Here is a 13,068-nt window from a genome sequence, read left to right as displayed (position 1 = left end):
GTCTCTGGTTTATTGAACATTTTGTTGTCAAACAATTCTACCATGACACTGATGATGACGACTTCTAAATGCAGACCATCGACTCAGGGATTTTTTTTTGTCTTTGAATTTTCTCTTTAACATAAAATCCGTCATCCAGGGCAGAGTATGAGCTTGGTGTTTCAGTTACTTACAGTTTCTCTGATCAAGTGCTTTAAAGTATTGGTACTTTCTGTAAGTACTTTTTACTGCTGACCCTGCTCAGAGGCTATCGTAGGTTCTGACTGGTTGTTTGGTGAAGGACTTCTTCTGCCACTCGTGCCCTGTGTGATGAATACGCACATGAAACATGGACGTTTATCTTTTGACTAAACTCTAAATGATCTATTTCATAAAGAGAAGAAACATGGAAATGACGCAGCCTCTTCAGTTGTTTGTAGTTTCTTTTCCTGCAGTCTGACGTCTTTTTTCCATTGTGAACATCCGGAAAGTGAATCTCAAGAGGGAGAGAGAACTTCACATCAAATCTAACAGTTGATAATTGATTTGTATCTATATGTGCTTTGGGATTTGTACTGACAGATTTAAAGTCCTCCATCATATTAAGATATCCATCCATTTGTCATCGAGTGGCTGAAGCGGACTGGAGATGTTCCCAGTGGTCAAAAAGCAGCACAGCTGGGAAACACCGCACCCCAACAACAGCAGAACAAAACCTCGGTTTGTAAGAACATATAAGGAAAATACACCCTAAAAAGGAATCCGGTCGCATTGTTCCTCTCATCCTGGACAAACAGATGATACCCAGCGTGGGTTCACACTCATGTGGTGACGGGAGAGAGGGATTAGTTTTCTGGTAAACCTCAAATTTACAAAACAATCCGTGACTTGAAGCCAGTTTGGGTGTAAAAACTTAAATAAACATTTTAGAAATCTCTGAACTCACTCTATTGTTCAATGTCAGTGGAGCAGCTCCAGCTTTTGTCTCCTGATAAAATGAAGAGCCAAAATGTTCTCTGTGTGTGTGTTTTGTGAAAAAGTATTTTGTTTGACTCTGCTGTTTGGTGCACATTTACTCTATTTAGATTAACAGCAGAAAAATATGAAATACCGAAAACTGCCACACTGGTGTTGCATAAATGTCCTGCAGTTTTATTTTCCAGGAGACTCTACAATGTTTTACTTTCACTGCCAAAACAAAAAACAAAAAAAAAAGGAAAAACTTATTTGTTAAACTGTAATTTACCTCTTTATTTAATACTACAATGTAACTGAGGTTTTATTCCAGTGTGTATTGTTACTTCATGTAATTTAGTTTATTTCCTTTCCTGTAGTCTTTTAAACACATTTTTATTCCTTATGCAGAGCAATCTGAGATTCCTTTATATTTCACTTACAGTGCTTTGTCTGATATAGATTAAAACAACTGGAAACACATGGTGATTTAACATTACACCAAATGGTAAAAAAAATACTCCCTCTCTTTCATGATATAACAGTATTAGGTTTTAAATATTTACTTCATATTTACTTGATCAATATCACCTGGTATTTCAGCTGAGGAGCTGTTTGTTCATACGCTGACGACACCGCTGTATTGTCGTCTAAAAATCTTTCCTGGTGTTATTTTAAATACTGAAATAAATACGGCAGTGAACTTACTGAGAGAGGTTCGCCTCCAGCAGCAGGTTTGTAGCTGATCTTGTAGTTCTGGACTTTGCCGGGGGCGGGATCCCACTTCGCTGTCAGCGTGGTGGTGGTGGCGTTGAAAACCCTCAGGTTTCGAGGAGGCTCTGGTGGTACTGGCAGCACAAAGACACATCCAGTGAGATAAAGAGTAAAATCATCGTCCTGTGTTTGATGAGCGATGATGATGGTGAGGATGAGGATGAGGATGACGGTAGAGATGGTGATGCTCCCACAATCTCACACGGGTCATGGAGCTGGAAGGGTCGATTTTAAGATGAAAGCGGGAGGGTGACGAGGTCAATGAAGCTGTTCAGAGCAGGGCTGGAGCTCAGGAACTTCTCATTCACATAATTTAACACCAGTGACATGAGGGTGGCACAAGTTTTAGGACTTCTAACACATTTTAAGAGTATTATAACTAAGATAAAAACAAATAAATTTGGGTTATAACAAACAAATGTGGGAGGGATACTAGAGCAATGTTGCAGATTATACCAAATTAATTTGTAGAGCACTACAACAAAGTTTGGTTTTGTAAAAAAATGGGAGCAATGTAACAAAGTCTGAAAGGTAAATTATGGTTTATCTTGCTGAATCAGAAGTTCACTGACCCCCAACCCGACAGCACCAACATGCAACAACATTAATTTGATGGCTGAGGTGAACACTGATGAAGGATGACATGATAAAATGACGTTACAATGTGAGATGAATCACACTGTGATAACAGGAATGTTATAATGACATAACATGGTGGCAGATGGGACAAGAACAAAATGGTTCACAGTGGCATTAAAACAATCAACCATGGAAGTCTGTGGAGGACGACGTTACTGGTCAATTTTCACACTTTTTGCATTTGAAGCTCTGGATCTACGTTCACACCACAATCTACTGCAGGTCTACTGCCAAACAAACACTGATTTTATACTAGTCATATATCGTGGTCAGCAAATGCACAACAAGGTGTCTTGATAGAAAAAAACTGGACCAGGTGGTGGCCAAGTCCAGCTCTCCACCAAGTCCTTTATTTTCTACGTCAGGACACTTCATTTTCTTGGCTAGCTACAGTCAAACCTGTTGTGGATTTGCCAGTATTAGCGACTGGTTGCTGATTCGTTGTTGCACAAAAGCTGAGCATCCACCAACTTTTGTGAAGCAACAAAACACCAAAGAGAAACTGACGCAGAAAATGAGCGGTCATCAGCGACTCCTCGAGTTGCTTGTGGTGTGAACGCACAGTGAGGCACTAAAATGCATGTCCATGCAGTTAAGAAAGAAAAAAGTGTGCTCCCCATCAACACTGTCCTTTATCGTCCACATTACCGTTCCACACAAACTCATGAACATTACAGTGAAAAGGAACCTGTCCTTCTCATATAACATACCCTCTGCAGCCTTTAACACTAGAAAGAGACGTTGAGAAAACAACAATGTTATTTAAATGCGAGTTACATCTGTGAGTGTAAAATATGGTGGTCGTGTTTTTGGGAGCCGAGATGGCGACGGGAGGGGCAGCGGATGTCTTACATGTGCGCTCATTTCCCATCAGATCCTCGCTCTCCGACTCGTCCGGGTAGATGGCTGTGACAGTGACGGAGTACTCTGTGTCGGGATCCAAGTTCTCCAGAACATGGGTGGTCTCATCGCTGTTGAGGATGGCCTGGTAACAGACGGAGAGAGAGAGAGGAAGACATTTATCAACAGTCTATTCTGTTACAATAATAATAAAGAAAATGAGTGAAGAGTAATCTCTGTCATCGAGGGAGCAGGACGCCATAAAATGTCATAAACATCTTCTTCAGTTTTAACGACAGGCGAGAAATACTGAGGAATAAGAGGCAGAAACAGTCTTTCATCCAACCCATTATTTCCATTGGACTGTATTGTCCTGCTGTCTGCGGCATTTACTCCGCTGAGATGCCACGTCACCTCGAAGACGAGGATGTAATTAGAGAAAAGGGTCCAGGATGTGTCAGTGTTGTCATGTTCAGCTGGGCCAGTGGACATGTTGGAGAAACACAACTATGATGTGACACTAGGGATATTTTCATGCTTTTGATGGAGCTAAGCTAAGCTAGTTGTTTCCCACGCTACGCTGAACATGTCCTGACACTGGGGAAGGTGATTAACACGACTGGTTTTTGGGTCTGTCATCTCCGTCTGAGATGTGGAGCGAAAACCACGGAGTTCAGATCCAGTCCATTCACTTTTGCTGCTGTTTTCACCAACAACAAATCTGTCCATTCCTCACTGCCGTCGACAAGAAGAAGGATTAACTTTTGCAACATTACAATTTCTTATAGTCGTTGGATTTTTGGTTGAATGTGTTTCTATTGTGTCTGTTTGTTCAGTCATACTATCACCAGAACACTTTCTTCTATCTATTCTAAATAAACTGGAAAGGTGACATTTGCACGAGCATAACGTGACGTTCGACGATAACTTTACAGAAGGAAACGATTTTCAGCTTTCGGTTTTAATTAGTCCATAAACAAAGTCTAATAAAGTGGAATTCTGAGATAAACTAAGACTGTTACAAACAACCTGGTATGGATTTCATTTCATTCACAGATTTTTGTGCTCATGTGTATTTTGGGTGGGGAGACAAAAGTGGGCCCAAAAACGACCTTGGAGGGCCAAAGCATAACAAGAGGAAAACAAAGAGAGCATTATTGTTGCTTCAGCTAAACTGGATGTTTTTACTTAAGTCTTGGCGTACGCAATGACGACGTTTTGTGAGGCATGGCAGTTTTTAAGGGATCTGTGAAACCGCAATGGATCATTCTTGAAATCTTCTTTTTTTACTTCAGGAATAAGAAATATCTTAAATGACAGCCCTACAGTGTGACTGTTCCATTTTGTATTTAAACAAAACCATCTCAGTTTCATAATCGTAACTTGATCGAGCCTCCTCGGGAAGCAGTCCATGTTCTAGACAGGCAGGACAGTCACGGGAAGGTTGACGGTTTAAATCTGGACAGTATCTGCAGGTGAGCTTGAATGCTCTTAACCTGAACTCAGAGCTGTACTTGTTGTATGTGAGTTCAGGCTCCAGTTTTAATCACAGGAAGGAAACACCATCAGGCTTCAGGCAAAACCTCCACCACTGGTTGGATACTGTATGGACGAGACGACTGAAACCAGATGTTTACCGTCACTGCAGACAGACGGTTCTGTCCAAACAAAACTCATTTGAATATTTCAAGAGAAAGAACTTAACTGGATTATTTCTCCAGCGACTTAAGATGTGTTTAGAAATGTAAACAAAACACATCCAGATACAAGTTGTCAGCTGTCTTCCTCAGAGCCAGCAGGTGGATGTTGACTTTACATTTCTAAACTCTGAAACTTTCAGTGTAACTTTGCTTTGTTCCACAGGATTAGAAAACACTACCGAGGCTCCTTCTGTGTATAAACCACAATGATTTACTATATTAATTCATTAAACTTCTGTCCACGGATTAGTTTTATGTCCAACTTGAACGATGACTTTTACTTACAACACCCTGGTGTATGTGATTTGTAGCAGGACTAAAGTGTGATAAAATACTGTTAAAACACTGGAGTTGTGGTTTTTAGTTGATTCCATTTGATAAGACATTAATATTGTTTATTGTCTGAACACCTGCTGCTCTGCTCTCTGTCTTTAAAACTCCACATTTAAATGTCAACTGGCAAAGAAAAACAGTAGAAAGGCAGTCCTCTCCCAGACCGGCTAACTTACAAACTGGAAGTTGGTATCCCCCCTCTTGGCCCAGCCGATGCGGTAGAGGGCCACGTCCGGGGCTCCGTGCTCCCAGGTGGCTCTGAACGAGGTCTGGGTCACTTCGGAGAACTGCAGGTTCTTGGGGGCGGGAACAACATCTGTTCACACGGACAGAAACGAGACGGACGGATGTGTTTACGAGGAGGTCGAGGAGATGAGGCAACATCATGTGAAGGCTTTTTACTGTAGCTGAAAGAGTGGAACTGACTGGGCCAACATGTGTGTGTGTGTGTGTGTGTGTTGTTGTATTGCCATCTTTGTGAGAGCTGATTCACAGGTTCACAGGTTTGGGACAGAGCTAGTTTAAGGTTAGGGGCTAGGAAATGTATAATATCCATCATAGACCTATAAACGTGTGTGTGTGTTTGTAAACGCTGAAAACAAGTTGCTCCTCGGTTCACCTGGGACTAATGATGAGCAGGGCCAATGCAGTAAGTAACTCACAGTGATCCTTGATGGTATGTAGCCATGTAATGATGCTCTAGTTTATTATGAGGTGATATAACAGACCTGTGATGGCGCTGCCAAGCATTGGGGCTGCAGGTCCCTCGTCGTAGACCGGGGTGACGGCCACGTCGTACTCGGTCTGCGAGACGAGGTTGCTCAGGTCCAAGGTGGTGATGTCACCGCTGACGTCAACCTGCCGGCGGGAAATTTAATCATCAGTAACTACGAAGCTCCCACAGCTGCTCTGCTGAGGAAGATCACCAGCAGAAAGGTGAGATCAAAACTTAAATAAGTAAATGAATGAATTCTGTTCTGTGTATAAACGACGTGTGTTCAGCTCCAGTGAAGTAACAGAAATAATCTCTGAGTCTTTAGGTGAAATTTAAATCTGAGGTGAAAGTGAAGACAGTAATGTGAGGGGACAGGATAAACCATGGCAGAGCTTTGATGTATAAAATGCTGAAACGTGTCTTCAGTTGATTTTTCCATTTCAGGGGAGAGCTGAGGAACGTAAGCAGCGGAGGAGAGAAAAACCTTCGCACTCAGCAGGCGTAAATCCAATATGTGGTCTTCTATAGAGACAAGACCTTCAGGCATAATCCTTAAGAGGAGTTGAGCTGGTGCGTGTCATCCATCAGAGCGTTCTGGAAACGTCTCGCAGGTGTCCACCAACGGCACCTTCGGCTGCCGATTCATCACAGACTGTTTGTCCTCCGCTGACATCCAAGTGAGAAATTATGAGGACGGAGTGGTGCTGGGATGATCCAGTCAGGCTGGGCCGACGGACCGAGCCAGCGCTCCTCTGCCAGCAGGCTGCTTTTCTCATAAAGATCAGCCAACAACGTGGAGCTGCTGCTCCTCTGAGAGGCCGGCTGTAACTCTTGACTTGGTCCTGACTTGGCCACTTCCCCAGAACAAAGATATCACCGCTGACTAAAACCTTACCCTTATGAAGCTCGCTGAGAGGTTTTATTGTTTCAAGCTACCTTTGAATGACCTTTTCAAACAAGCCTGTAGCCATACTGCTGGTTTTTAAGTCAGGGGAGTAACAGCTGATACCTGCCAGTGGAACGGTCACAGCTGTACGTCTCTGCTATGCACATAACACTAACTTAAACTATTCAGACGTTATTTTGTAAGTTAGAGCGTGTTCGAACTAAATGGACACTCCACTGTTATACTGTCAGCAAGAGTCTGTGAGGGTTCACATGACGTAAATTTCATCATTGGAGGGTGTAAGTGAGACTGGACGTCTGCCTGGGGTCTACACACCCACTGTGCATGCATCCTGCAAGCAGACGTGCACGTGTCCACAAGTGGAGTATAACTGAGGCGTTCTGACTGACAAAACAAATGAAATGCACATAAAAACAGATGGATGGAAACACATCTGATGTTTCCAAAGATCCAAGATGAGTTCAGATTCAGATTCAGTTTTATTTTGTCCAACAAACAGTTTGAAATCTAAAGATGTTGAGTTTCTGATCATATGAAACAGAGAATAGCAGCAAATCATCAAATCTGAGAAGCTGAACATTTGTCATATTCTTAAAGACGAATCAATTAGTTTTCTGACAACTGACCAATCGATTAATTGACTGATCATTTCACATCTGATATTTTTAATATTTAATATTCTAACACCTGTAGTTTGTTTGTCAGTGAATCCTCAGATCAGATCAGTCCAGTGTTTTAACCTTTAACCTCTCGGGGATTTCGTAACAACGCAGAGTTTTCAAGTGAATCTGGAAGCAACAGCGAAACACGAAACCTCAACCTCACCTCTTTGAGGTCTCCTGCCTCTGGTTTGTAGGTGATTATGTATCTGCGGACGGGTCCAGGAGCAGCGTCCCAGTTGAGCCTCATGGTGCTGTGAGTAACGTCAGTGATTCTCAGGACTCCAGCAGGAGCTCTAGGCACTGAGGGAGGACAGGGTGAGGACAGGGTGAGGACAGGGTCAGGGCATCCATTCAAACTTAAACCATTCTGACTCAAGTATAAAAACATTTCTGATCTCAGCATCATTGTCAATATTTCTGTGAAGACTTTAAAAGATGCGGACTGACGCGGTGCAGCCAAGACTTAGTGAAGAGCTGAAAAACAGACAGGAGCCTGGTTTTAAGTGCTGCTGCTTTTCACTGCATCTGTTTTCTATCTATAGGTTTTCAATCCAAAATATAAACTCCTGCATGTGTGAGATGTGATCCAGCTCTTATAAAATACTGTTGACATGAAAATAAAACACAGTTAAATCCCCTTGAGAGTTCTTACCTTTCCCAAAAGGTTAAGGACATTTTTCTAATACAAAAGTGACATTTTAAAAGATGGAAGTTCCTGCAGCTTTTAAATATGATGCAGTGATTGTTTTTCCAAGAATATAAACATTTGTGAAAATATATTTTTGGAGGATTGGTGCTCATCCATCCAGTAGAGATGATCACTGCTTCTGAACCTCATGCACTGTAAAGAATCAGTTACGTACAGGTGACTCCTTGTCCCTCCAGAGGGTCGCTGGCAGCTTCACCGTGCAGGGCGTAGAGTGTGATGGAGTACGCTGTGTTGGGTATCAGGTCCTCCAGCTGGACGCTTGTTACATCTCCTCCAACTCGTACCTGCAGGATGATAGAGGGAAAACAACGAGAGAAAGATGCAGGCGGAGGTCAGTTGTTGTTGTTCTTTTTATTCAACACCTGGTGAACAGGCCTGAATCTCCTCCTTGCAAACATCACACTGGTCGTGTGGAACGAACGCCCATAAAGTCAGCTCCATAAAGAACTGGTTTTCCTGGTTTGGTGAGCAGCCCTGACCTCAACCATGGAACCATGCGCCACAATATGCAGCATTAAATCACTTTAATCATTATGATTAATGTTGATAAATACTGCAGCGCTCCTCTTGATTCACACTTCAGCTGCATATTTTCCAGCACAGACCTCCTCGCTGTCATTTAAATCTTAAATTTTCCTCTGCTGTATAATTGCACATGTAGGTTAACACCACAGAGGCGTTCGTTTCCGTCCGTATAGCATCTGTTCTGTTTATATCATCGCGATGACTTCAGGCCATGAGCTAATCCTTCCCATTACCCAGCCTGTCTGAGGGCTCTGCTTTTTGTAGGCCTGGGAGTCCGTGCTGCTAAAGTCCACTTCCTGCTCTGCGAGGCGCTCATCGTAACGCCATCTGGAAGCAGTGAGACGGCACGAGCAAAGTCAGTGTGGAAATGCTGAGCGCACAAATTAAGTGTGTGTTTGTTATGTTTAACAGTGTTTGTGTTTGTGGTGTACTCGTGTTCTGTCCCATCATGGCTCTTCACGTCTCATTCAGACACAAAAACCTGCTCCAAACGAGGTAAGGCCCAGGTGAGGAAACTCAATCATAGCTGAGCTACAGTTGCTTTTTAAGGTGGTATTACTTTACCTCTTTCTCCAGCTGGGGCTCAGAGGCGTTGACGGCTTTGTACAGCAGCATGTAGCCTGTGGCACCGTCCGCCTCCTCCCATCTCACCCTCATGGTGGTTGCAGTCTCATCGTAAACGTTCATGGTCTTCACTGCAGACAGTGGCACTGAGGGGACAGACACACACAGTCAGAGAATCAGGTTAATATCTTTTGGTGGATTAGCATGATACTGTGTCCTCAGAGAGGGCTGGACAGTCCTCTAGATTTTCTGTTTTAATAATAGAAATTTGATACTTTAATGTAGTTTGAAGTATCTGAAGTAGACTGAGAGGAACAGCTGGAGATTCTTTGGACCAACTGACCGACTGAGTGGGACTGAAATAATCTTTTCTGATATCTAATATTTGGGGAGGTTTTGGCACAATAAAAGGATAATGAAACAAACAGCAGAGAAACATTAAGGTCATATTTTAGAAAATCCCAGCGAGATCATAAACTGGTGCTTTTGATGTGCAGAATATTTTGTATCACGTGTCAGGCTAAGGCTTCTGTTTCTCGGAGGAAATGTTTTTCTGGCCTTTTTTCGTTGCTTTGTTTGTTTGACCTCTTGGACGTCTGATTTCCTTAACAGGGATTAAAGAAAACCAAGTTCATACAGTGAGATTTCTCCTGAAGAAATCTGATTTCTTGAACATGTAGATGCGAAAAAAGAAGGATTTTTTCATTTGAGAACGAAGGACAAGGGAAAGTACAGCTGAAAGGAAACAGTTGCACTAATGTTAGGTCCCTGTTTACAAAACAGTTCTATAAGTCTGACTAAAACTGAAACTAAAATAGTCTGAATTAAAACTAAATTGGTCTAAATTGAACTGGTTTCCACAGATGAACAAGTTGTTCCAAAACAGTGTGTACTCTGAACACAAATACATCGATGTACTCGACATTAGAAATACACTTAAAGCCAAATGAGGTTGGAGAAATGAGAGAAATCTCTAATTAATCTGATTACTTATGTGCATGTAAATATGGAAACAATGAAAGAGACGGGAAAGAAAGACTCACTGAGGCACCAAACCACTGGAATATTTAACAGACCTTTACTGTGAAACTGGATGTACCATTCCAGGCACCCATAAAGATTTGTTTAACACAGAAAATGTGTCATTTCTGGCTTCATAAAAGTGAGATTTTGCACAGGCAGTCCCACGTCCTGACTGTTTTAGCAGCGTGCCAGATCAATGGAGGTCATTCTCTTTACAGACTTTAAGGTGGAGCCACGCAGACATACTGCAGGCCGTGTTCTCACAGGGACATTATGACCTAACTGAGTGTTAGTTTAAAAATGACAGTAAATAAAACCACAGTGATCTGACAGCTGCTGGTGCCATCCAAGCGGACGATGACAGAACAATCAGTTATTGTTTTATTACAGTGGGAAACAGCTCGCTGTAAAAATCAGTTGCACGTTTAAGAACAAATAAAGCGAACATTAACGGACAAATGAGCAAATAAAAGCACTCAGAGCCATGCTCTTACCACGCTGTTAAAAGATAACAGTTTATTTAAGATAAAGGCAGAGACCACAGCTCTGATAAATAACATAACCGTCTTTACGGCTCAACTCGATTCCCTCTGCGCCCACCACAGACTAACGTCAGCTCACAGGACGTTGTTTGTGTTGAACAGTTTTCCGCCTCAGATCAGATGCTAAATATTATGTTGTATAAACAGGAATGTTGGGGGGCAAAACAGGATAATGAGCAGAGAAATCAAGTTGTTTATCTCACAGACCATATGGAAGAAACAAGACGCTGAGAGATGACGCTGTCTGCCTTTAAAGCTCCTCTTTAATCACGCCTGTCCAGCCACAGGGCAGCCAGTGTCTTGTGAAAAAGCCAGTGAGCATGGAAACCGAGAGCTTCTCCCGTCAGGCAAAGAGGAAGTGGCTTGAGAAGGTTCAGTGGCGAGGGGAAACGGAGGGAGAGGAAGGTAAAGAGGTGAAGAGGAAACACACTTACAGGTGGTCTCTGTGCCCTTCAGAGGCTCGCTGCTTATCTCGCCAACCACAGAGTAAACACTGACGAGGTACTCGGTCAGAGGGGTCAGGCCCTCCAGCACCACAGAGGTCACCGCGCTGTTGACCAGCACCTGAAACGACAAATGACTGGTTATCATCCTCTGACTGGTTTTAATCCAAACTCTAATGTCTGTTTCTTGAGCTGCACACACACTGCCAGCTCTTATACTCACTTTATTCAGGACGTTCTGGGCCTCAGCTAAGGTGGTGGCAGCAACTATTATCTCCTAATTTTATTTTTATAGCCCATTATCACAAAATTGCCTCAGAGGACTTTACAATCTGTCCCACACCCTCTGTCCTCAGAGCCCTGAATCGTATAAGAAACACTCCCAAAAAACTTTTAACAGGGAGAAAAACCTCAGGAAGAGCGACAGAGGAGACATTTTTTCTCCATTATCTGATTAATCTTTTGGTCTTTAAAATATCCAAAAATAGAGCTGAATGCTCGTCACAGTTTTACAAGACCCAAATCAAATATTAAGCAGTCCAAAAACCTAAAGATAACCAGTCTACTATCATGAGAGCTATAGGAAATATGAACAAGTGAGAAGCTGCAGCCTTCCACAATAAATCAGTTCTCAAAATTGTTGCAGAAAAATATTTGTTGGCAGAAGCTGCCGAGTCATTGTTCTATTCAAAAGAAGAAAATCTGAAAGTCTGAAGAGATTTCTGTTCTGATTACGTCACCAAACGTTCCTGATCATCAGAGAGGAAAAGCATCAGCAGGTTGAATGTTCCCAGCACTAATCAGACGAAAACAAACTCACAACTGCAAGGATTTTCTTTCAGAAAACTGGTAACGAAATGTGACTTTCAGTTTTCAAACTGACTCAAGTCGATCTGAAAGGACACGTAGCAGGTAACAAAGTAAAGAGGACGGCTGGAAACACTGGCTGGGGAATGAATGCACATGTCTCATAATGAAAATCACTAAAACCCTCTGACTCAAACGGATTTGTTCTGAATATAACGCTGCTAATCTAACTGAAATGCTAACGCAGAGTAGAGCAGACCAACATTTTTCTCAGGTCACTAATCAAACTTTTCTCCAAGTCTTTTCTCTTTGGCTGATGACTGTCCTTGTCCTTTCCAGACATCAGTTTGAATCAGCTAATTGTACAAATACAACATCAAGGTCACGTCAAAAGATGGACACACAAGAACAAGCAATTTGTCAGCTAATGACTATGTCAGTCTGATATCTGAAAAAGTTAAAGATCTGGCTGAAGCTGATCTCTCTTGGCAATCAGTTCATCAGGATCTGTCAATCAGCGTTTGGTGGTGGTCCAGGTCTCGTATTTTCACCATTAGATGATTATAGCCTGTTAAACCAAAGCTATCGTGCTGCATTCATGTGCTGGTGGGAAAGTCCTTGTGTGGGACGTCCAACTTGGCTGCTGAACGGTGTCACATTCCTGTGCTATCCTGCTGGAAAATCAAACCCAGAGGAGAAGACGACAAACAATCAAGAGAGGCTGCAGCTTCACGACCTGGTGGACTCCTCAGAAACATCTCCCTCTTATCAGCTCCTTTAGATCTGACATTGATTAAGTTCGACTCGTTTCCAGTGCAAATCAAGACGAGTAGTTTCAATATTTTCTAAAACCCGGTTTAGTTTTTCTTGATTCTACGACCTGCTTTCATCGTTGTTGAATCACAACACAGAAAATTCTCAAAACAAAATGATTTCTGTTGGAAACAAGTTG

General features: G+C 42.4%; 1 protein-coding gene across 4 annotated transcripts in view; it reads right to left on the bottom strand.

Annotated features, from left to right (window-relative positions):
• col12a1b (collagen, type XII, alpha 1b) overlaps positions 1–13,068 on the bottom strand; it is a 105,635-nt gene that overhangs the window by 54,173 nt on the left and 38,394 nt on the right. For 3 of the 4 annotated variants that reach the window (XM_018674648.2, XM_018674645.2, XM_018674649.2), the window contains 9 exons: positions 11,301–11,430; positions 9,302–9,447; positions 8,367–8,496; positions 7,667–7,803; positions 5,948–6,077; positions 5,396–5,535; positions 3,199–3,331; positions 3,057–3,074; positions 1,642–1,781 (listed from right to left, as the gene is read on the bottom strand). In XM_018674648.2, coding sequence (XP_018530164.1) covers positions 1,642–1,781; positions 3,057–3,074; positions 3,199–3,331; positions 5,396–5,535; positions 5,948–6,077; positions 7,667–7,803; positions 8,367–8,496; positions 9,302–9,447; positions 11,301–11,430 — 1,104 coding nt within the window. The remainder of the gene's footprint in view (positions 1–1,641; positions 1,782–3,056; positions 3,075–3,198; positions 3,332–5,395; positions 5,536–5,947; positions 6,078–7,666; positions 7,804–8,366; positions 8,497–9,301; positions 9,448–11,300; positions 11,431–13,068) is intronic. The other variant, XM_018674647.2, reaches the window with a different exon arrangement.

This window comes from Lates calcarifer, linkage group LG7_1 (assembly GCF_001640805.2).
Source record: "Lates calcarifer isolate ASB-BC8 linkage group LG7_1, TLL_Latcal_v3, whole genome shotgun sequence".
Taxonomy (NCBI): domain Eukaryota; kingdom Metazoa; phylum Chordata; class Actinopteri; family Centropomidae; genus Lates; species Lates calcarifer.
The sequence above is the reverse complement of the archived record's forward strand: the minus strand, read 5'-3'. Positions and strand labels throughout refer to the sequence as shown.